The 27,331-nt window shown below is 26.2% G+C and overlaps 1 protein-coding gene across 1 annotated transcript in view; it reads left to right on the forward strand.

The window, feature by feature from the left end:
• Window positions 1-619: 619 nt before the first annotated feature.
• The window catches only part of LOC107163764 (lachesin-like), a 173,046-nt gene continuing 146,334 nt past the window's right edge, over window positions 620-27,331 (forward strand). Inside the window, exon 1 of the mRNA XM_089220626.1 lies at window positions 620-713. Within this exon, the coding sequence (XP_089076752.1) occupies window positions 620-713 (94 nt within the window). The remainder of the gene's footprint in view (window positions 714-27,331) is intronic.

Here is a 27,331-nt window from a genome sequence, read left to right on the forward strand (position 1 = left end):
TTTGGATATATAATGGTTGTTTTTATTTTCTACACGACCCATTTCAAATATTTTCTTCAAATACTTCAAAGCAATAATCAAAAAGATTAACACGTATTTTTCGATTTTTGTTCGTATAGAAAAAATGTAATTGATTATTTTTTAATATTCTTCACTGTAATTAAAATGTTTTTATATACAATAGTTAATATGTATGTGAAAGGAAAGAAAGTAAAAATTAAAGATCAATAGTGTTGTATTGTGGTTATTTAAATGTATAACAACTTGATAATTTATCAAAACACAATTTAAGCTCCCACTAAAATTCTTCTAAATCTCCACTATCGACAAATAATATTATAATATATATAAACATATATTCTTTAAACTCGATCCATAAATATATTATTATTATTGGATAAGAACCATACTTATCAACTATACATATGTAACCAATATTAACACAACAGTTTGGTCATTCTGGTAAGAACACTTATTTTCGGAAACATTTTTTTTTCGCTTTAAACACGCATGCGGTTATTACCGTTATACCAGTGGTGCTGTAAGTCAGGGGTGGAGGCGACGGGGGTAGAATTTAAACGACACGCCGAGGTTGCAAGAGAGTATACAGTTAGTAGTAATGTGGCGGCCGGCCGAATCACATGCCGCGTGCATTGCGTGCTGCTTCCTCGTCAGCCTTTTGCGGGCCGATGTCCATGCGGTTGATTCAACAGGTATGCCTCTAAAATTAAACTTTATAATTTTCTAGTAAATTAGTCAATGATTAGGGTGGATAGGAAAATTGCGAAAATGTATGGGCCTTGGAAAATAATAATAATAAGTCACGTTAGGTTACGGTTTCGGTGAGATTTAACCATGCTCGATGACGATACGAGGCAGAAAATATTTTGTAGAACCAACGATAAGAATTCAATATATTTTGTCTTATTATCACATTAGCTGTATATTATAGTATTAACTATAATATATATAGACATTAGGTTCTCTAGGTGGGCATAATATTATTGTATGTTTTATTATTATTATGCACTCTACAGGATTTATGTTCAAACAGTTTATACCAATAATATAACGATTGTTCGTTTAAAGATTAATTACATCTAGTTTAAACTAAATGGATTTGTTTTCTATTTTCATCTGAAACTCAAATAATTTATTTTCCAATGTTTCAATTGAATTTTAAAAAATGTATTGAAAATAATAAATCATTTTATAAAGAAATAAAAGTTGTGTTTTACATTAAAAATATTTGTGTTAATTTTAAATGTTAGAGTTTTACTTATTTTTAAAGTGTACTTGAAATAATTAAATGAATAAATATTGAAAACGGAAAAAAAAAATTAATGATAAAGGTGAAATTGTATTTTGATTTTATATTCGTTCTTATAAATTTTATATTATATCGGAAATATCGATTTAATACAATTTAACGAGTTAAACAACATTTTGTAGGACTCTATGGTAAACCTACCTGCATTGTATTTTATAATTTGAAAATTCGTAATCTTATAATGAAGAAAGATTCCTTTTTAATTGAGTATAAAACTATATTTACTTAAACGGATAGAGAAATATTTTTTTAAACGTTTTTCGTTTTAATGTCTGTTAAATATTGTATTTAGAATATTTGTTACTCTTTCATGATATTAGACCATAAGAATATTTTTAAAATAATAATATATATTTTAAAGAATTAATGTTTTATTAAATATTATTGTTTATAAATATCAAAAGTTAATACCTAATCACCATTTATTTGTGCTTTTATTACAATTTGAAATATTATTTCGGAATTCCGTTTTAAAAATGTTATCATAATTATTATTACTTATGGTATAAGTTTAAATACAAGTTTAATATTAAAAAAAATTTTAAAATCAATCACGTAATTTTTAAATCTAAAATATGCAAATTAAATAAGTGGAATTTAAAATTAGTTGGTAGTTATGAAAATTAACAAATTTAAAATGTATTTAATTCAATTTAAAATTAAGTTAGTTTATAATAACATATAGGCACAAAAAAAATGTTACATAATTTATTATGATTTGAATTATTCCACAATTTATTGTTATTTTTTTCCAGAGAGAGTTCATTCTTGCATTCATTATTTTTAATTATTAAACTTAGTTATTTAAAAAGAATAATTTATTTTTATATATTTTTATGGCGACCAGAGTATTTATAAATACTATAAGGTACTATTTAAAAAAATAAAGTTACATTTTATTACAGTTGCAAAACTTGCTTTAAAATAGAGTATGTAGGTACCTATGCTTTATACTCGGGGAAATAAATTATAATCAATTTTGGTATAGTAATTTGTTTCACTAAGACACAAACTAAGTAGAGTATAAGTAGCAACTTTCAATTGTCGCGGAAAAATTGAAGTGGAATTCTATTGAAACGTATGCATTTATATAGGTTTAGACGTTGATGATTTGTTTTTGACTTATTGTATTAAAGTTTAGTTGATCAATGTATGTAACAAATGGATACTCATAATGCATATTTAATGTGGCTGTATATTAAGTAGGTATATCAGTATATTATATTGCATATCAAAAGTATGATAATATATAGACGTTGCAAAATGCAATTTATGCACATTTTTTAAAATATTGAACGTCATCTTAGATGATTGAATCAAATTTTTTTTTTTGTTTGACCAGAAATCTATTCTAAAGTCTTTCAAAATGAATTACGATATTTTCTAAGGAATCACCTAAAAAATATAAAATGACTGGTTTATTTAGTTTGAACGATATACTTATTTGAGAGTGTATAGTTTGTTTATCCAGTCACCCTTGTATTCAGATAACGCAATTTATCCTAGTATTGGAGGTGTTTTGGACCGTAGTTTAAGGACTAAAAAAAACATTATTCAGACGTGATTGGAAGTCAAAGGCAAAGTATGTATTCAAGGGATAGACGATAAAATATATCGGTAATATTACTCAAAGAGTTTTTGAAAAGGTATTGATACGATACAGAATTATGATAAAAATAATATGACCAAGACAAAAATGTGAAGTAATTGAAGTTTAAAAATTTTAAATTACTATTTTACTATTTGGAGAACCCTAAAAAATATAGCATGGTGTAAAATTAAAATTTATATAATATGGGAGTGTATAAAAACAATAGATATTATTTTGCTAAAACATTTTGAAGTGTTATAAATGGCGAATATCTATACCAAAATCGATTTGTGGTTCAAATATAAAAACAAACAATTCAAGTGTATTTATTATAATTTATTTTTATACTCAGTTTATTTTTATAATTATTTCTTTACTGAAAATTTCAAATAATTATGCAAAATATTAAAAACACGTTTTTTATATAATTTATGTATGTACAATATATTTGTTTCGTGGTAAGATAATCAAGTTTTTGCAGTGTACGCACTACTTGTACAAGTAGGTATAACCTGCGTCTGAGATCTTCAATTACCATATTTTTATGTGATCAACAATGTATCTTAAAAGTTTTGAAAACCTTTATGTGTAGCTCTGATTACATTTGATCACAATATCCGTTGTATTAAGCAATAATTAAAAATAATAATAACTGTGGCTACTTATCATAAATTAAGTATAGCTGGTATATCACGAAAAATGTATCTTTGAAACTAATTAATTACAGCCTGATATTATAATTACAGTGATAGTTAAGGCATTTTGAGTTTCTTAGAATTTGCTCCATAGGTAATATTTATTGTTCGTATACTTATTTATACGTCAACACGCACCGTGTTTGCTTGTTTTATAACTATTACACGTGTTCAGACTTATTTACTAATGGCTAATACCTAATGAAAAACAAAATTACAAAAAGATTAAAATGTCAAAGAACAAAAATACAAAAGATGTTTAGAACTTCGACAAGCAGAAAAAATGTCTAAAAAAAATGTGATATTAATAATTTAAATGATATGACTGTTTAATCAATTTAGAGCTTATTATACCTATTTTATTGTAATAGTATCAAATATTTACTAAGCATTTTCGTTTGTATTTAAATATTTTTCAGATAAAATTTATAAATTTATATTTGTAAATTTATAATTATAATTAATTATGCAACTATCTACCGTGTCCTTCGTTATATCAAAAAACGAGTTATCCATATAACTTGAAATTTGATAATATTAGTCATACGAGAGGAAGTTGGGTTGAACTATAAGAATATTAGGTTTGAAAATAATTAATTAAGTCAGTTCAGAATCACTTTAAGTTCAAACTAAATCATTTCAAGACAAATTTAATTCTTAATAATTATGAATATTTGATAGTAATTTTATAAGCTTTTTAAAGTAGGAAGAATATACGGAGATTAAAAGACTTACATCATATATTTTTTAGGCCAACTACTTGGGAAATTATTAACTTCAGATTTTTTGAAAATATTTTTATTATTAAATTTGGTCTTTAGAAGTGCAATTTTTTCAATACTCTAATAGCTCGTGAGAAAATTTTGAAAAATCGAGAAAGGAAGAATCGCAAGTAGTTAGTTTTCTATATTGAAAATAGATTGTTTTTAGATAAGTTTAGATTCAATTTGAATTAAATGATTGCGGTAAAATTGTTTATAATATATTCATCAAACTTCTATATAATTACAAATAAGTATTTAAATATTGTTTAAAACTGAATTAATTTATCTGTTTACATTTAAAATATGAGTTTTTTATAATCTTAAATAGTATGCTAGGAGGAAGCAATAACTCAACACTTGAATATTATTTTAGTTTAAATGCAATTATTTGTCAGCGATGAAACTTAAAACAATAAAATAATATTTTTACTATAAAACAATTTATAAATAGTTGTTCGATGTAACATGAAGCAAACGAATACTTCAAACTTTGATTGTGTGAAAAATAAAAAATGAAATATTTTATCCATTTTGTTATAATTTATTAGCATTGCATAAATGTTTATATACATAATACTATGGTAATTCTTTGGATAAATCAAAATCAATTATGGTGCAGCCCTTCGTATTGAAAAATAGTTGTTACTTATGATGTAATAAATAACAATAATTTAGTTTTACACTATCAATTACTTATACTAGTATATATAGCTGTACGTGATTTCCGTAGTTCAATTTGAAGTATTTATCTGAAGTCGTCTAATATATGGTTTTACAACCATCGTAATAGTTCACCATTACAGTGGCGTTCTAGTTTGGGCAGTGATTTTTATTTTATTTTTTTGTTCCTTCTACGACGTATGAAGGTACCCACTAACCCACTATATTTTAGAATAAAAATAAAAATTACCTCCCCCATATTCTTGTCACCCTTTTTCACTTGGAGGGTTGCTGTCCATATCTTTCATCTTCGTCCTTGCCTACGGCTTTACGTACACAACAGTTCTTGTACGTGTATAATTTTTGAAATGCTTTTGTTTAAGGGATAGTGGAAATTGGATGCTGTATAGACATTATATTCATAAAGTGTTGTTTTCTGGCCCACGGTTGTTTTTTCATAGTTTATACCTTTCATGAAATTTATTAAATCGAAAAAGCTATACCGTTGCAGTTGCTAACTATGTGTTTGTTTCATGATATCTCATCACTTCTTATGAATGAATGGCAGGCTAAAAACTTGACAGGTCCTTGAGGGGGTAAAAAGAATGACGATGATGATATTACAATTTATATATTATGTACATTTTCATATAACAAAGAAATTCTAATATATAGGTATCGTATGTCTTTACGTACTTACGCGAAAATAATAAAATTGTCTTGTCAAAATTCTATTCTTTAATTTTGTGTTATCGTTAATCCGTTAATCGTGTGGCGAGTATACTTTTTAAATGCATTTAATGTCAATATACGGTTCGCGTATATCTTCACACATTATAATAATTATAAACGATCACATATTATTATATTGATCTTTTTATTTGAATAAAATAATCCTATTGTTCTTAATAATAAGTTGATACTATTGGTACATATTAAAATATTTTATTTTTTTTGACTATTCGTAATATTCAGACTGATGCTTTTTTGTTAAAATAATTTTAAACTTTTTAGTATTAAATATACAAAAACCATTAAAGTATTTATATAATATATACCTAACCAATACTTTTTAAATTTCAAATATTATAAACTATGTGTAGTATTGTGTATCTATATATATATAATATATTATTGCTGCAGCTTTCAATGTTTTCAAATTCTTAAAATTACTATAATAATTAAACAAGGTAACGCGTAGAAGTAATAAAACCAAGGGATGATATGGGAATACAAAAAGGAAAAAAGGGGGAAAATGGGGAAATATTTGAATTTTCATATTTTATTTATCTGTCTCATTGTTTTAAATATTTAAAATAAATACATTTCTATTGAATTTAATCGTTTATTAAATGTCAGTAATTGATTTTAGATTCAGAGCGAGGATGTATGTATTGATTTTACCATGATGTGTGTGTTTTTGTGCCTGTCATCATGTCTTGAGGCAGTAAAAATGCTTCAATTTTCGACTTCAGTATCTTGTTAGATCAGAAAGTGAATCTAGTTGGTACTTTGAAGGAATCAAAAGTAAAAAATTCTCAATATTTTTTTAAATCATCGGGATAAACAAACTAAAAATGAAGGAATAAACGAAAATTTTTACGCACAATCATTTTTCGACAAAATCGATTTTAGTCTTTGATATAACATTAAAACAAATGACCATAGATACATGAAATTTCCACCGAATGTTAATATACGTATATTCTATCCACCATGAAATTTTCAAAAATGTTCGACTTAAGTTGAACTATTCATAGACATTTGAAATTTCCGAACATTATTAGTTTTTTTTAAATTAATATCGATGAAAATTTATTTTTTGGGTAGAAGATCTTGAAAATTTAATACAAGGTTTTAAACATATTGTTACAATAGTAGTTAAAAAATAAAAGAAAGGCGTAGTCACAATTTTTTTTTTACAAGCATTCAAAGTTTTAATTTTGACAAAATTCGTAAAAATCTCAAAAATTCACAAAATATTTTAAGCTAGAAATTCATAAAAAATTTTCTTTTTAAATCTAAGATTTGAAAATTTAATACAAGATTCCTTACAAGTTTTTCAATCTTTATCACAAATAAAAAGTTCACCAGAAATCCAAATTAAATTTTTATGAGTATTTTAGATTTAAATTTTTACAACATTGGATTTTCACTTTTAGCGATTTATTTATTTTGGTGTAACTCTAAAGCAAATGACCGCAGATACTTGAAATTTTCACTGAATGTTTATATAGACATTTTCTATATTTGATAAAATTTTCAAAATATTTAGATTTGTTTTGAGCCGTTTACTGACATTTTAATTTTTCAATTTTTTAGTTTTTTTTTCTATAAATATCGATAAAAATGTATGTGGTCGGTAGAAAAGCTTGACAATTTATTACAAGGCGTCTAGCACATTGTTACAATAGCAGTTGAAAAATAAAAGAAATGTGTTGTCACAATTTTTTTTTACAAGCATTCAAATTTGAATTTTAGACAAAATACGTAAAAATCACGAAAATTCATAAATTATTTTATGCTAGAAATTCATTAAAAATTTTCCTTTTATATCTTAGAATTTAAAATTTTATATAAGGCTCCTAACATATTTGTACAATAGCAGGTGAAAAATAAAAGAAATATATTAGCACAATTTTATTTTACAAGCATTCAAAGTTTGAATTTTGACAACATGTGTAAAAATCACGAAATTCACGAAAATTCGCAAATTATTTTAAACTAGAAATTCATAAAAAATTGTCTTTTTAAATCTAAGATTTGAAATTTTTTAATAATCTATAATATATTCTAGACAGATAAACCGTCTTCGCTCAGAATCGTTTTTCGTATACAATGATATAATATCATTGGATTCAAATTTAATTCCATCTATTACAGTAACCCACTTGTAACCTACTATACCTACAGCAGTGCGACATCCATGACTTACCCGCTTTTTTGTATTATAATACATTTATTTTTAAATTAGTAGGGGTAGTAACCCACTTGTAACCTACTGTACAGCAGAGCGACATCCATGACTTATCCGTCTTTTTTAATGCTTAAAAGATAATAAAAGTAACGTATTTTTTTAAATAATGCATATTTTTTTAAATTAATGTATGTAGGTTGTTGTTAAATTTTTATTATTATACAGTTAAAAAAGTATTAAAACTATTATGAGCGCAATTAGTAGGTAAATTTTTATTCTCATACAAGCTAATTTATTTTAGATACTGAGTGGGGAAACGAATGTATTGATTTTACAAAGATATGATCTTGTATCTTCGTATACACGGCTTATTTAGTATAAAAAATACTTACATTTTAAATTCAATATATTTTTTGAAAGAGAAGTGAATCTAGTTGCTACTTTTTACCTTTTACTTTAAGTGTTAAAAATTAAAAATTCCCACGAGGTATTTTTAAAAATATCAAGAAAATAACTTATGAAATTGAAGTTTAATACTGTAACTTTAAACATAACATAAAATCATATATTTTTAATTGATAGATTTAATATCTACTTTAGTCAAATTTATCTTCAATTTAACGATCTATTCACTTCCATAGAAAATGTTGTATTAAAGTAGACGTTTTGTAGTCTGCAGTGTTATAAAAAGTAGCATAATATCATAATACCTATAGATATGCAAAAGTGTCGAAATTCAAATTGCAGAATTTAAATTATTTTCTTCATATAATTTAATGTTCATTGTACGCTTCTATAGTGTTTCAATTCCACCGAGTACTGAGGAATGTACACTTATGAAAATATAGAAAAAAAAAATAAAGTGTCCCAGAAAAAAAACTTTATGAAAAATGATTCGTGGAAAAGTTACGTATACGGCCACACATAAGCCGGGGAACCATCTTTTTTCTTTTCACTATTTGCTTATCACATGACGTACTTTTTTATTTTTGTAGCACTTAAACCCTAAAAAAAAAACTTAAGCACACGTCCATAGTGTAAATGTTGGCTATTTGTGTGGCACATCACGTACGTATTAAAATATGTTGCTGGCAGAGCTATGACTGGACTTAATATTGATGTGGATGCAGTGAAAAAAAGAAATGAACTTAACAAAGCTCGGTATTTAATGTTTGGGTTTAGAAGGGTGGTCAGAAAAACAAAGAAATTCAGAGAGTTAGTTACTAAAAAAAATATACGATTTCTTTCATACCAGTAGCTAGAATATATTTTAATAGTCATTTTATACGTTCTTGTACAGTTATTTTATTAAATATATATGTCACAGAATCAAAATGTATTAAACATTTTTAAAATACTTATTTTAATACCACAGAATAAATTAAGACTGTATTATTTTGAAGTTGATATTTACTACATTAATAATGATGCGTACGGAGATAAAGTATGAACAACATGCAAAAAGAATATTAAAAAAATTAAAAATATCGTATACATATATATTTACAGTTAATAATTGAATTCAAAATTCCGGGTGTTTCGACAAGGTAGATATTATTTTATTATTGCATGAAAACAATGCGGTGCGTATGCTATTTATTCTGATAATCGACTATTGTAGTTACTTAAATTTTATAATTTATAATATTACTGTCATGTTTAAATAATTCAACTTGTTTAATTTTTTTAAATTCATATAGGTTTATAAAAGTTTGTGTTATCATCATAGGCGGATAGGCCTACCGGGCACCGGGCATTTCCCGGTTGGCCCCTCTTAGTATTTCGGTAATGGGGCCCTTTAATATTATATGTTATAAAATTTATTTTCATGTGAAGGCCCCTTTTTAAAATTTTCCGGTAGGCCAAAAATGGCCTATCCACCCATGGTTATCATAAAATATATAGCACAGAAAGTCATATTATTCAATCAGTTTAAGGTACCTTCAGGATATGGATTAATTTAATTGATAAAAAAAAATCAGAACATTCTAGCAATATCTATTAGTGTGATTGATTACTTGGTATTTAATAATGGAATAAAAACAGAAATATACAACTATATACTATATAGTCTAGAATCAATTTATTATAATAATATCTCTTACTCCATATTAAAAATTATATAATATATAGTTACCCTATGTATTATTTGTTTTAAAAAAATTTTACCTATAAATAATAATATATTGTGCCGCATTTATATATATATATATATATATATATGTTTTTAACTCTCAAACCCGTGACATTTGAGTGCTTTCAGACAAACTAAAATTATAATATCAAGGCATCAAGCACTTACAACAGGCGAAGAATAACGATATCTATTCATTGGGGATGATAATGTTTGGACGTGTATAATATTATGTTTTTTTTTCCTACGACGATAATAAAAATATTTTGCATTTATAAAATATATCGAATGTACGTAGGTACACTGCGGAAGGGAATAAAGAACATTATTTCTTGTATTATTATTCAACGTGTGTTGAATGTCAAATTCTGTAAAAAATACAATACGCACTCGTACAGTTCCATTTGATCACGTATCGTTGTAGGTATTGATGTCATTTAAATTTGATTTGTGTCATTTACTCATGATGACAATTAATGGGATGTGCCCCGTAAAAGTTGAGTTGATCATATTATTATTATTGTGATATTGATACTTAGATATGAAATAACAAATATTATTAGGTATTCCGAATTACAACGCCTTTTAATGGACCTGTAAACTGTGATGGTTACGACGATGTCCTAAACATATTTTTGAATTTTCAGTTAGAAAAAAAAAATACAATCATATTATATTCATATGAGTAACATCGTTTATATGACATTATAATATTATAACATTAAGCGAATATTATGAAAATAAAATCGGTGGCACTAATAATACTTAAGTATATATTGTATTATTGTATTGCATGTATTTCTTATGTTTTCATCAGATTAATTGGTATAGGTTCACACAATGTAAATGTAATGAATGGAATTATACACCTAAAATACTACTACTAATAATAATAATAATAATAATAATAATACGCCCGTTGACAAATGTCGGTTTCTAGGTGTGTAGCCGCACAGACCGCGTAATTAAATATTTCAATTTCGAGCTATGCCGGTGGACTTATATATATATACACGTTAAATTATTACACGTTGGGCAAAACAACTGTTTGTGACAAATGATACAAACTCGTAGCAACGCAGTTCGACCGGAGTGCTTTTCGAAAAGAAACTAAAGTGGGAGAAAAAGATGAAAAAGATGATGATGACGATGATGATGAATAATAAGAATAAGTACCTAATAGTATAAGAAGATGAACGAGACTGCGTTGGGTGTAGCGTTACACATAGCGTTAACTTGTCGTATAATATCTGAGCGTAATCGGAAATATATATTTATCAGGTGGATCTTGACCCGAAACCGGAAGAAAGAAAGGAAAAAATACATGCCACAATGACGCTGTTCATTAAACCCCGCAAAACTGCGAGTGCATTATTATAGAGAATATTATGTAAACGTTTTTGCGCTCATTGACGACGACAATAATTACGGTCCGAAATGAAACCACACCGGATGATATTGTAATAATTGTGTAGACTGTATAGAGGTTAGGTAACCATGTCGTTTGTGTCGAATTTCAGTTTTCCTCATTATTGTACCCGATAAAAATGCCATGATGCCAGCAAATTTTGCAATGCAATCTTATACATTTAACGACAATTTATATTGGACCTATATTGTAATAAATACATGGTTAGTACCAATCGCAAGTGTTATATTTTTATTTTTATTTTTTTATGTTGGTAAAGGAAAATCCAAACGGAATTATGTAAGTACTCAATAATATTATGTGATAAATGTTTTTAGTGGTATTTTTAAATTACTTTTTCGCGGTTTTGATGTGATTATCTAGGAGAAAAATTATAAGTAAGTTAAAAAATGTTGAAAAAATATGTGCTCTATAATAATATAAAAAATAACCAGACGCTGACACCATTACAGAAATTTTAAAATTCTTTATTAAATTAAATACTACTCAATTAAATTGTAACTAATAACCATTGATTGATACAAATGGTATTATCAAGATTAATAAAAAAATAACACCCAATGTACAACCTGCGGAGAAGCTCTAACTATCAAACACGTCCTTCTACACTGCCGAAATTTTACAGATACCAGAACCTCCTTAAACATTCCAGAACACCTCTACGAAGCACTCGGACCGGACTATGAAAATTCTATTAATATTCTAACTTTCCTAAAAATAACCAAACTTTATAACCTCATATAATTTCATATGTTTTCCTAGATATTCCCCTTCTTTAATTACACATACCTACCAAGAATAATTTTATTGTAATATTGTAAAATGTATTGTAAATTGTACCTGTATATATAAGTAATATTTTAAAATATGTAAGCTAATAACCTTAGTTGTTGAGGCTTTAAAGTAATAAAAAAAAAAAAAAAAAAAAAAAATAACAATATATAATAATAATCATAACTTAAAATAGTATAAAACATTAATAATTATATGTATTTTATTGAATTTTCGCATTTTTACTTTTAATTTGCATTCGAATCCTGACAAAGATAATACCATTGATAGACTATTATACACCTAATAAATGATAATACTAAATATTGCTATATTGCTCTAAATTGTATACTATATTAGAGCATAGAGATTATTCATAAGAAAATTTAAAAGAAGACCTAAACAATGACATCGCTGTATAATATTATAATAGTGTATATTCCATACAATAACATCAACATTTAAAAATTATCACTATTTATCGGAAATCACGTCTGACCGATAATACCTACGACCCGCGACCTACTGACCTACATCGAAATTATTCAAATTTTAAATTAGAACGTAATATTTATATTAGATATACTTGTACCAGTTGTACCTATAGTGTTATTATACTGTCTGGTTCTTTAATATTTAGGTTAAGTCTCCTTAATCAAAACATGGATGTAATAGTCTATGCATGAAAATGTTCTAGTAAATCCTCGTCATACACTAGTCAATTTTTCTCCCTATGTCTTTGAATCTTGCCACATATACGTATAATACAATATAATTTAGATATATAAATAATATCTTTTTTTATTATTCGACTGCATTTCATCGGTATATATTATCATAATATATACGCGCATACACACGTAAATATATATTATGTATGCCACGCTTATGTATATTCATTTATATGCGGATAAGTAAAAAAAAAAAACATATTACCCTGGCATCCACACGCATTTGGAGTTAGTAGGTATAGGATATAGGTATAGATGTCTGTGGTGTGTTGGCGTGTGTGTGTATATATATATATATATATATATATATATAATATTATACAATATCAATATCAACATAAATATTTGTGTGAGCGTACGTGCGCGCGTGTGTGTAAAGTTAAGTATACGTGTAATATTATATATATAATATATAAGTATATGCAAGCGCAGTGTTGGGAAAAATGGCTTTCCAATAATACATACAACTGTACGTTTGTTCCCAAGCAAAAAGAACGAATGAGAAAAAACAACATTCTTCGCTCTTTCGGAAAACGTACAACCATAACCGCGAAGTACAGGTGTTTTTTATTATAGACGTACTGTATCCAATACGTTTAATGGAACGTAATAATATAATAATAATATAAACGTTTAGAGTCATGCACCTCGCCGAGACATCGGCAATGTCAATATGTATTTCCGTCATTATTTTTTTCATATTAGATACCTATAATAATATAATAATTTCAACATAATATTTTATATTGTTATCATTTTACTCGATTCGGAGGCCGATAAATGAGCCACGATCACAATATGACGACATAATCATCTGTTTGGATTGTCGTATGTTGGCTAAGTCCGTAACACAGTATTTATACACATCACCTTTTTTTTTCTTTTTTGAACCACATCATAAGGAGGGGGGTGAGTCGTATGCATTTCTTTCCCACACGACGCAATGAGGTTTATTTAAACAATATAGTACTTATAATACACAGCAGTTGTAGTTACCCTCTGTGAAACTTTAATCTACTTTTTACAGATCTAAGCTTCAAGGGAGCTTACATTTTTTAAACATATTATTTTTGTCACGTTTACCCTTCACAGTTTGTAATATTATATAATTTCATATTTGTCTTCCTGAATTATGTCCCTATTCTGGAACCAACCGGAGTCCTACTACCTAGGATATCTCGTCCTATTCTCTTCGTGAGCTGATCCGACGCATCAGGGTCTCAGTCATCCTGATGAATTTCCTTAGTGATTATCGTCACACCCGTGGAAATTAATATAACTGAAATAAAGAACGGAATCTCAGCCGTATCACGACAGCGAAGGTCGCCACTCACCAGCTATGGTGTAAGTACAACAGAGATGGCTCCTTTCATGGAGGTGTTTTAAAATCACGTGTGAAAATCATTCAAACTTGCAAAATTAATAGTAAAAAAATTGTAGAGAACACGAAAAAATGGAATTCACGTCAGAGAGAAAATACTTTGGCTACGGAAAAGTTTTGACCGTTAATTCCTAATTGAAATTCGTTCCTTCATCAGCAGTCAGTACACAGAGTGCATACTACATAGAATGTACAGTGTACATCGTTCATGTGAACGCGAATTACCTAATCATTAGAAACCACTTCAAACGAAGTATAGGAGCGGGTTATTTGACCGACAAGTAATAAACGGATTTCGAGAACGTATATATCCCTGTAAGAGCAGAAACCGTTTGATGTGCAACTAAATTAATGCTCTTAAGGAATACGATATTATAATATGTCTATTGGCTCATGAGGTGATGTGTGGGATTTGTATATAATCGTATAATAAATACGTAGGGTTACGATTTACGATATAATAATATTATACTAGATTTCCTTGACTGTGGTTGTGTGTATACTAATGGAAATCGCCATTACATGTAACTGCAGTAGTATAGTTAATTATCGCCAAAAAGGATAATATTATGCATTTAATACAATTCTAAGATGTAAACATATTTAAATGCAATTTACTATTATTTATTAACGTAGGTACCTATATTATGATATTTAAAAATAAAATACAAATTGCATTACTATATTATGATTATTTATTATATCTAATTTTACGTTCCTAGTACAATTTAATCGATCTTGTTAGAGACATTTAAAACTATTATTCTCTAAAATTTTTTCTTATTATTAGAATCAGTCTACGACATATATTGCCATTGGACATATTAATATATACATTAAATAATTATTAATATGCTTATACAGAGTGAATGCGAGATACTAAGATATTATATAGATTGTGTTTTTAATTTTTTTCATTAGATCATTAATGTATTTATTAATATGTAGAATATTATTGTAATATGAATTAATGAGTATTGCAATTTAAATGTATTTTAAATTGAAATTGTCATCTAGAGAAATAAGATCCAACAAATTTTCAAGTTTATCTTCAAGATGATTGTTAATTGAACCTGGACACAAATATATTTACCTATGCTTTATGTCCCATTTTTGCTTTAAAATTTCAAAACAATTTTATAAATAATTTCTTCTAAGATCTTATCCAAGCACACTATGCAATTATTTATCATTATATAACTTATAAAAATCTAAAATATTATTATCTAATTTTCCGAAATATTAATTTATATAAATCTGATCATTCATTACCTATGATTTTCTACGTGACTACGACACTACGTCTTAAATGTCAAAGTACAACATCTTGAAGTTACAATTCCGCTATAATTAATACTGTGCTTTTAAAACGAATAATACAATTAACGTGATTAACATGCATATTCGAATTAATGTTATATCAGTTTTATTACAATTTGAAATAATTGTACTATTTTAATCTTAGTTAAATTTTAATTAATTATGTCGGGTTTTTATTTATAGTTTGTACAAACAATAGACCAGGTTAGTTTATTTTAAATGTTTGCTATATTTAAGGAGTTACAGTACTATTTACAAATATAGTTCTTAACTTATTTGTAATAACTAAAAAATTATTGAAATTCTATATATCTATGTTCTAAATCAAAAGAAACTTTAAACAGTCATAATTTTTTCGAACAAAAACTTTTTTTAATGTTTGTTTTCCGAAACATATATTTTTGACGTTAATACTACTCCGAAATGTTGAACTCTACAAATATAATTCAATGTTTAAATTTTGAATAAATTACTTAAACTTTAGTTATGTCAACGTGTATTCAAAACATTACCGTATTAATTTTCATAGAATTATGGGTTGAATTTTAAATTATAGACTCTTATTTCAATGAGTAGAGTCCGATGAAAAAAATTAAAATTTATAAATATATATATTATTATGATAATATAGATTTTATAACAGAAAAATGTGAACAATAAAATCATTTTTGTTCTAATTAATGTTTTATTTTTTATAATTTGTTGACAATGTAGACGTTCACGTAACAAGTACAAAATTTAGTGAAAAAATATACATTTTTTTAAATTTCATTACATTTTTAATTCAAATCGAACAATTTTTTTTCACAATTCTCTATAACATGATAACTGATTAGTTTTTTGGAGTAAATTTATTTTAAGTGTAATATTTTTTTCTTCGAAATTTTCTTTTTTTTTTTTGAAATTTTTCCTTATAAGTAGAAGAATTTTTCTTAAATAATTTTATCCATATAATCATTATAATAATTTTTGTCATACGTTTAACTGATGTAATTTTTTTTCCATTGTTTTGTGTTACATTCTGTAATGCAATTTATAGGTATTTTATGTGAATAGGACTAAAGAATAACTATTTATTTTTGTTTTTGTCTGTAATTCTTGAAATAGTTCTGATACTTATACAATTACAAACATCAAATAATATTTGATATTTAAAAAGGTAAGTTTATAAAAATAAAATAACTAACATATTATAGTGCTATATTAAATTAAGACGTAACAATACCAAAAAATGTGTGCTTAAAAGAACTATATACATTATATGGCGATTTTACTTCTATAGTAGTCAGCAATTGACGTCATTCATAGTCTGATTTGAATATTATGTTCAATACATTTAGAACGTTTGGTTTTTAATATTTGAGTGTAACTGACAAATAATACCATCTTAGTCAAAATAAACGGAGAAAGACAATGCAATTGTCATTTATTTCTATAGTACTACACACAATGGCGTTTGCGCTTTAATAATATTTAAAAACGCTAAAGCCAAGACAAGTTTATCGTAAGAGGAACGTCATCCACGTCACGGGATAGCAGAAACAAGCCAATTAAATATACGAAACGATTGAGCTTGTATTTTTGGTTATAGAATAATAATATTATCTTCAACTGATCGCGATTATGTTCGTTCAACGTTCACTATACTAGCTCTGTTGGCAGATGGCCGTTTTTATTCCAGCACTTCATGGTGCCCAGTTAGTAATTATATTATATTTCTTTTTTCCTTTTTTTTATGTTCTAAATATAATATAACTTTAACTTTTTAGCCATGATATACTTCATTATATAAAAATGTTTAGTAGCTACAAGACAATAACAGTACTTATATTATGACGATTATCAGATGCTACATCACTCATTTCCGTTCATTCACCGACGAGTATTATATCGTAAAAGAGTTTTAATGAATATACTAAAAAAATGGTTTGTAGTAGTTAAATTGTTATGATTTATGATCAAAGATGTCACCACAATATTTTAGATTAATTATTTAGTTATCGACTTTGATTGTTAGTTTTTAAATTTAAATGGGATGCGAATACACACTAATAACTATATAGTATTTGTTGCAAAACCATTCGTTAAAACAACCAGTAGTATTGATTATTTTCCCGAAACTGTAATTTTAAATACCTAATATCCTGTTTGTTTATTTATTTATTTTTAAATTATATCCTTTACAACTCACAATGAAATGCACTTATCAGATCTTTTTCTTCAGAGCCACTCCGGGTCAACTATATTTTTATTATTTTATAGGTACCTATACCTGCACCTCACGATTGTCATGGTGAATCCGAAATTCGTAAACACAAAAACAAAAGGGCTGGGTACCCTTTTTTGCATATGCATATGTAGATAATGCTATAATATAACACCCCGCAATAAATCTTCTTACCGCTAACATTGTCCGGGTCTAATTCAATTATTCTGTCTAAGCGGCGGTGTATCCGGTCGATGTAACAACAATCATAATATAAGTGTATACGTATAGCGTCGGATATGGACGAAAATGCAGTCTTCATGCAGCCCGTAAAAGGGCTGAGTACCTGAATGATTATGTATAGTGTAGTGTTTGATGATGAAGGAAAAAATACAGGAAGAAAAGTTGTGACGATTATTCCGTCATTGATTTATTTTAATTACATCTCCCCTCTGGCCCCTACCCCTTCTAATCTAATATAATTACTATTCTTTTATTCTAAAATCCATCACGAGTTACTCTGCACTTGGTTACATTGACGTATCGTCTTAAGATATATAGCACATAAAGCAATGTTAAAGGTATATAAAATAGAAGTTGAGATCACTCAGAGAACTGACGACTGACTCTAGGCACAATTAAATTTCCATTGCACCTGCAAACGATAACGATTTAATTTCAACAAACGTTAAATTATTCCATTCGTGGATGAATTAAAATGTATACTACATGTATTTAGTTATAGCCAACTGATATAATCTTATACATTATTACAATTTTCGGAAGCGTAGACTCATAGTTTATAGTTTAAAGAATGATCGTTTTTAGTTTTCAACTTCGATAGTTTACGTTAAATAATAATGTGGTTAGCTAGTGTATATTATTCCACTATTGTTTCGGTTGATAACATATTAAAATGGATCAATGTGTAATAATGTGTAGGTACACGATATTATCATTACGTGTATAAAATTATCTGAACTCACACCAGTATATTGAGTTCCATTCTTATCTTGAAACACTATTATGTGTGGTTATTGATTTTATGTTTCGTTACAACCATAAAATAAAATGTTTAATTCTTGTCAACTGGCTTTAACTTTCTTAATGGACACTTTCAATAATACTTTTTTTATTTTGTCCATACTGGCATTTAACACCATTGGGACTATATTTCTACTATGATACTTTTTAAGTTTATTTTAATAAGAAAATTAATTTTAATTTGATTAAAGCTGCTATCTGAGGTGATTCCGGTACAAGAGAGTCATTACTTAAAAAAGGATACAATTCATGTTAATGATATTTTTGAAATAGGGAGGGAATTTGAGTAACCTTTTTGAAAAAAATTCATGGGAGCAATTCGTTTGCGTCTCGAAATTCTTGTGGATGGAATTGTCTATAAAATATAGCAAGACGATATACGCGAAAAATTTCTTATTCTAATTAATTGAAATAAGAATTCACATACTACTGCTTTTTTTTTATTGCCATAGAATATAAGGTTACTGGTGTTTTTATTACCTTAATTGTATTTTATACGTGTATAATATGTAATAATTAATTTGTTCACCCTAAATAAAGGAGGGTGTTATTCATGTAGAATTAACTTTTAATTTAGACTCCAAAAATATATATTAATATTAATATTGATATATCATTTTAATAGAAATTAAGTTTTATTTTTAATTACCTAGAGATAAATGTATATCTAAAAAGTTTTAATTTTTTTATGTTTGTAGTGAAGATAGAACATTTTATAGAGGTAGGTATGCATTCACACTATCTGTATTTAAAATAATTAAACTATATTACGTGTGAATATTTTAAGTGATTTTAAAGATATTAATTAATATCTACAACTAATGAAATGAATTAAACTCTATATCCATGATTTACGAATATCGAACGACATATTTTTCAAAAAGTAAAAACGTCTAAATGACATGTTTAAAATAAAATAATATTGCTACTACAAAGAAATTGTACATATATGTATAGTGTGTACTAGCACATGCCACATATCTGTCCTATTAGATAAGTAGTTATTTTTAACTTTTTTGGATTTTCATCCCTTCTTATGTTGTATGCTCACAATCACATGAAAGTAATTTTTGGGAAATTTTGATGAGCTTCATGTACCACAACTAGAAGGTTGAAAATTGACAAAGATGACAGTTACTGCTTTTTGAATTTAATTCAAAAACTTAAGTATTTATATAAAGTTGCGCCTATGTATCCATAAGTGTATAGTTATTTAAACATTAACTAAAAATGTCAATATTTATTACACATCTACAATTATCCCAGAAAATTCATAGAATATTTGACGAATAATGTATTTGGGAATACGAGTATTGATTTTCTTACAGTTATTTGATTTGATTTGACAGTTTAAAAATACTAAAAAATTCACAGCGACGTTTAAACACGTTACAAATAAATGTAACCGAACATTGAGATATCTAGTAAATTAATTTTAACTTGAATATGATTTTGAAGAGGATAAAGAATTTTTGGTTTTACAAAAAATTCTGAAAGTATTTGACACAAAAAATTAGTTGAAATTGAAAAATACAAATATTATCAATTTATTAATGGTATATATATATATATATAATTTTTTTTTAGTTTTGGCCTGTTTTGTAACAAAAGTAAAAATAAAATCATGAAATTAATGCATGCAAAAAAAAAAATACGTGTTCCTCGAAAAAAATTCGAACTTCTTGGAAAAGTATGCTATATTTAATGTACTTTAAATTATTAAAGATTAATATCTATATATAATAAAAATATATTGTTTTATTTTTAAATTTAGTTGAATTTAACTCTAAATATAGTTTGATAGAACTATAGAAGCATAAATACAATAGCTGACAGCAATTATATTCAACTTCTTGTACATTGGAAAATAAAAGGGCATAATTATTAGACATTATGATATAATATTTTTACATTATTATTTAGTATACCTGCTGCAATCATCAAAATATGTAAAATATAAATACAAATGAGAAGCTTGCATAAAAAAAACGTCTTTAAATCCGTCAAAATTATGACAAAAATCAAACTTCAATTCGGTATTTTCATCAACATTTTAGCGAATCAATTGTTTCTAGTATAAAACTAATATGTTTCTATTTAAATTGGAAATGTATGGCTATTGAACTATACATTGGTAGGTACTCAAAAATTTCTCATGATAAACTGGCAAAACTAAAGTTGATGGACAAACATTCAATAACTTCCTGGAGTTTCTGAACTATCTGTAGAAAGTTGGAACTCGATACGAAGTTTTGTCAACTGTACCTATACTTTTGAAGATTGGTCACTTATCGGTCTTATTCATAGAGTAGGTTCAGGCGTTTGCATTTTAAATAACTACGTAATCTATAGTGAATGGTTTAATAGTGATTGTGTTCTTCTAAAACATAATATTGATCATGATATATTGAAGTATAATACTTGGTCTATAGACATTAGACATGTCATCATATTTTTGAAATTATAACCACAAATGTACCTAATCGTATTTTGTTGGATACAAATTTGGCCTGGTATTCCTTTATTTATAAAATTTAAAAAATAATTAGAAACAAGATCGATAACACATAAATACACGATTTTTAATCCGGTCTATGGACGTTATGACTAATATAATTCTTAGTTATGTGATACAATAAGTATTAATTTTTAGTTCAGAGATAACTTTAGAGCTATTGTTCTTTGGGATGATTACGCATAGATTTACTAAAATTCCAATTAGGCACTCAGATTTTATTAGGATATGTTCCTGAAAATGGTTTTAAAATTTTAAATTACCGAGTAAAGTTCTATTTAATTTTTCAAAATGGATAAAAAGGTATATTATAATATATATGTTGCTTAACAGTTATCTTATTTAATAATCAATTTTAATTAAACATCGGGGAAAAAACTATGCATACCATTCTTCTGTTTAGTTAGAAAATTTTACACAGTTGGGTTTCTACTTGGTTTAATGCTTCAGATATTTTGCATTAATGGCTTAATGTAAGAATATATAAGGGTTATGCGTATTGGTATTTTTAATTACTATTATTATTAATTACATTAGATAAGTGCACAAAAATATAAAAATAATGTTAACATAATAAATTATGTTTTTGGTTGTAAAAAATGATAATTGATCGAATTTAAAAATTAGGTATCTAGTGAACAAATAAAAGATTGATGAGTTCATAATATTATCATAATAATATATGATACGTTCTGAACTTTTCAAACACAACTGCAGGCACGCATAAACTCTCATACTTGAAATAATTTTAACAATAACATATACGTAATCAATAATTCATACTTTGCACATAATAACAGAATAATAATTTGGATTAGACAATAATTATGATCTATAGGTTTAGTCGTCAAAACTAATCACGTCCAAAAAGCATTTGACAACGTTTAAAAATAGTATTAAATTATGATTTTTTTCGTGCTATTTCAGTTATGTAATTATTGAAATAGAACCAAGTATGAAGTCATATACGTTTAACGTATGGAATAGATAGTCTTATCCGTCATTTTATAATATTGTTTCATCTTTGTTGTATTACTTTATGTTTTAATGGTTTTCATTAATATAGTTTTAACGGGTATAATGGTCATAAATGCCCAAAAAGAAATTATAACAATTTTCTCAAAGTTATCAACTTAGTGACTAGTGTTGATTACGTTAACCTATCAAACATTAATTAACAATATTTTGAAAATAGTTATTTCTTTTTTGTTCTTTAGAAGTAATTCTATCGATAATCTCGATTCAAACTTATAATTGAGACAATTTAACAATTTAATGAAAAAATTGTATTTATCTTTATATGTTTGATTTTGTGTATTTTTTTTTCTTATTTTATCGTTCAACTATTATCTCGGTAATTAAAAAAACTCGAAAAACTCTTAATACATAGTAAAATATTGAAAAACAATATCATAAAATATGTAGCTAAATGTTTCAAATAAATTAAGTCAAAATAAAGATATTATCACTAAAAGATCGATAATAATTATTTTTAAATTGATAATAATCCTAAGAATCAATATATTTGTCTAAAAAAACTACTATAAGGCTTAATTATAATTGTAATACTATACTGCTATAAATTGGCTTAGATGTTTACCGAAATTATTTCCTAACAAAAGAAATGAATAATAGTACTTTAAATGAGTAATAGATATGAAAAAAAAATCTTTCTGTAGCTATTTTATTTCTTTTGATAGTCAAAAATTATGATTCATTTTTTTTTTCTATAACACAAGCTATAAAATAATTGCTTACAATAAGGGTTGTGTTGTTTTAGCTTGATATTGGGTGGGCGGAAGTTCCATTGAAGGTGATTTGATCTTTCTGTAATCAAAAAAATATGATTTAAGGTACATTTTTTTCTATATTTGTTACGAATTGCTGAGAGTAATTATTATTGTTATATTTTAGCAATAATTATTTTAATAGAATGGCATGCCAACCACTTAATTTTTTGGAGTACAATGTGGTTTTATTTACAAATATCACATTGTAGATTCAGTAGATTCAGTAGATTCAGTATAGGATAGGTTAGGTTAGGTTAGGGATCCCTTATAGTCGATGTTATATTGCGATTTGTGAGTACTTATATTAAATCGAAATTGTGGTCGTAAAATATCTGATAAAATATAGATATAATAAGCATAGTTAATTATAAATAGAATACACATGTGGTGATTACATTTTTATTGTTTTCAAAAGAAGCCGGTATGAAGACGGGTTGTCATTCGTACACTGAAAATATTAATTGTTATTATTGGTTAAGAATGAGTCAATTAAAACTTAAATAGCAATTAAATGTTTCGTAGTAGTAATATAGTAAATTAGTAATTTATAAAAAAGGCTTTCATGTCACATCTTGCCAAAACCTTTTGATACACGTTTTCAAATGAGTTTCTTATGGTTATTTCATTAAATTATATGAATAAATTGCTGAATACAAGAATGGTGTGATATAAATACAAATTGAAATTTCGAAACAGGTCTTGCATAGTCGAAGTAAATTCTGTCTCTACAGTGAATAACTTAATTTAATATTTTTGATTGTGGTATTAAGTACTGTACCTAGTTATCACGATTTGTTTTATTTGGTATATATAATTATTCTCTAACCATCGTATATTTAAAAGCTATTTTTGAAAAATTGTTTAAAGTTATAATAATATACAATGTTATATGTATAAAAATATATACTACTAACTCCATAACCATGCAATCACCAATCACAACCAAACTATTCATAAATAATAATGTATAATTACAATCGCATGATGTTAATGATCTAACTATTGAGCTTTTATTCTCAATATATATAATATATATTAAATGACTATGTATATAAAAATTGTTTATTAGTTTATGAAAGAAAGATATATATTGAACTTTCATACAGTTTTGACCACCTACGTAAGGTAATGACGTATTAGGACTTTTTATTGGGTATGAATTAGATAATTTTCATAACACAGTTTCTAGGCCCGTAGAGGGTTTCGCTTTTATTAAGTATTCAAATATATATTATATATTATAAATATATATTATATAGAAGTAAGTTGCGAAAAATATTTTCTTCAATAAGACAAGACATTGAGTAAGGACAAAAATGCTTCAAATATATTATTATTCTTAATATTGAAAGATATGTTGTCAGTTTATAATAACAGTAATAATATAATTTAAAAGACATAATTTTTACTAAATTAAAATTACAAATATTTATTTTATATTATACTATACCTGTTATTATACTTATTAATATAAATGTATATTTATTATAACTCATAAGTCACTTATTAATGTATAAAGTTAGTAGAGAGGTAAAGAGAATGCATTTTTACAATGAAAAAATATGATTGCTACAATCCAACAAACATTTGACTCTAGCTACACCTTACTCCCATAACCCCAAACCATCAAACATCACGTCAGATTAATAGAAAACCAAATTTATGAAACAAATGATCATGATATTTGAAATATTTGAATACTGAAAACAGGGCTTGGAACCGAAATTAAAAATATCGGTATTTTAACCGGAACTCATTGAAAATATTGGAACCGGAACCCTTTTTCGATATTCCTAGGAACCTAAACCGGAACCGGAACCGATATTAATCGGAAGATAATTTTTCGGTTAATTTCGGTTATTTTCGGTTCTAGTTTTATTTAATTATTTAATATATTTAGGCAGGTAATACAATATATTATTAAATAATAGTTGATTCTTAAAATTTGGTTGTACTTTATACGGGTAATTATAATTGTACATTTCTATAATCTAACAGTTCCAGGAAATAATAAAATATGAGCATTTACCAAAATAAATATATAAATATTGTTATTCGCCCGTTGGTTTGTAAAGCATGTAGTTATGATTATTTCCATATATTTTATAACTTATAAATAGTTTTGTATACACTTTCTTGTAATGTAAGTTGATGAATGATGTCTAAAAATATAAAATGATTATTAAAACGATCAAAATACACACCCGTATAAATTGTTATCAGATTGTGACAAGGACTAATAATTAATATTATATAATGGTATACATAAACATATTAAATATAATTTTGAACAGTTTCTTATAATAATAAAATAGGACTGATGGGCGGATAACCAATAATTTTTAATATCGCAATATGCAATGTTCGTTTATTCTTATTATATACAGCATTTTAAAATTGTATGTCATAGGATTTTGGGGGGGGGGGGCTGCGCCCCCCTCCCCCTAGTTTGCGCCTATGGGTATATAAATTAAGTTTATACTTGGTTTTTTTTACTTTTTGAAAAAACAAAATTAACCTCTAAATACCGGTATTAACCGGTACCAGAACCGAAATCTTAATTCTGTAATTTTAAGAACCGGAACCGAAACCGGTACCGAATTTTTATTTTTTTGAAGAACCGAATTGGAACCGAAACCGAAAAAATCATAAAGGTTCCAAACCCTGACTGAAAATACCTTACGTTTATACGAATGAAAATAATAATGAAATTATTGAATTATATTTACAAATTATAACATTCATATTATAATTATCACCTATTTTTAATGGTAATTGTTAAAATCATTATAATTACTGTAGACATTTTTTTTTTTTTATTACTTTATTTATATTTCCACAATCTGTTACATAAATTTTGAACAATAAGTGAAATTGATGAAATAGATGACTATGGCGTGAAGGACGGATTAAAGATACCTTCCAGTGAAGGCAGATTACTGTAGAAATAGTGGTAATAAACGTAATATATATCAATGCCTGCAAGACAGTAAAATTTTATCACCACCATTATATTATATTTTTGGAATTTATTATTATTAAATATAATACTTTTTTTTTGTAATCACATACAAATACAACATTATGTTAAATGTTAAAGGTTAAAAGGTCAAAAGGTTATATTCTAATCAATTAAGGGGTGTCTGGATAACATGGACCATATAACATATTCTCCAGTATCCATAAATATTATATTGATGTTTAAACAAAAACAATGTTCTGCTTCTGAAATTATTCTATTTTTACGGAATGTATTACTTAAGTACAAATATGGATTGAGGGTATACTATAGATTTTGAAAAGCAGTTAAATATCCAAAATATTAGATAGTAAAAAAAAAGTTGTGAGCAAGTCAGCACGCATGGTAAGTAATTCTTTTTTTGTTGACGTGTTAAACGCTTTAAAAGTAAAATGATTTTCGTATAGAACTAATAAATTATATGTCTACGAGTACCTATATTGCATAAAAAAAAAAAACATTCGAAATGTGAGGTAATTCTAATAATATTTAAATATAGTCATGTACCATTAACCTATTAAAAAAATTTAATTTTCTTAAGCCAAAACGAAATTCATTTGTGACTGTGAGCTACTTTCAATTCTAAATCTACTTATTTTCTCGGTGATTTAAATGAGCAATTAACCGTATAGTCTAGTAGATTATTGTACGATATCGTATATCACGTAAATTTGATGTAAAAGTATAATAATATCAAACATTTTGATGATCGATCAAAACTTCAAAATACTGTTTTTTTAATGTTTCAGACCATGTAGTGTGTAATATAATACCATGTAATAAAATCGCGTTATTAATGAATAATAATCATACAAAATGTTTAATATATCATTTAAACATGATTAAATAATGAATGATTTGTAAAACTAATTATATTAATAATACGTTTATATGAGTATAATATGTTTTTTGTTTATATGTATTTAAAGCCTCTTCATTATGAAGTGCATTGTCCAATAAAAGATTTGATTTAGTTTATGTGTGAAATAGAATTCCCATAACTCAGTGAACACTCGTCTAAAATAAATAACGAT

This window comes from Diuraphis noxia, unplaced genomic scaffold, assembly GCF_037042655.1.
Source record: "Diuraphis noxia isolate RWA-SAM2 unplaced genomic scaffold, SU_Dnox_SAM2 contig0002, whole genome shotgun sequence".
Lineage (NCBI taxonomy): Eukaryota > Metazoa > Arthropoda > Insecta > Hemiptera > Aphididae > Diuraphis > Diuraphis noxia.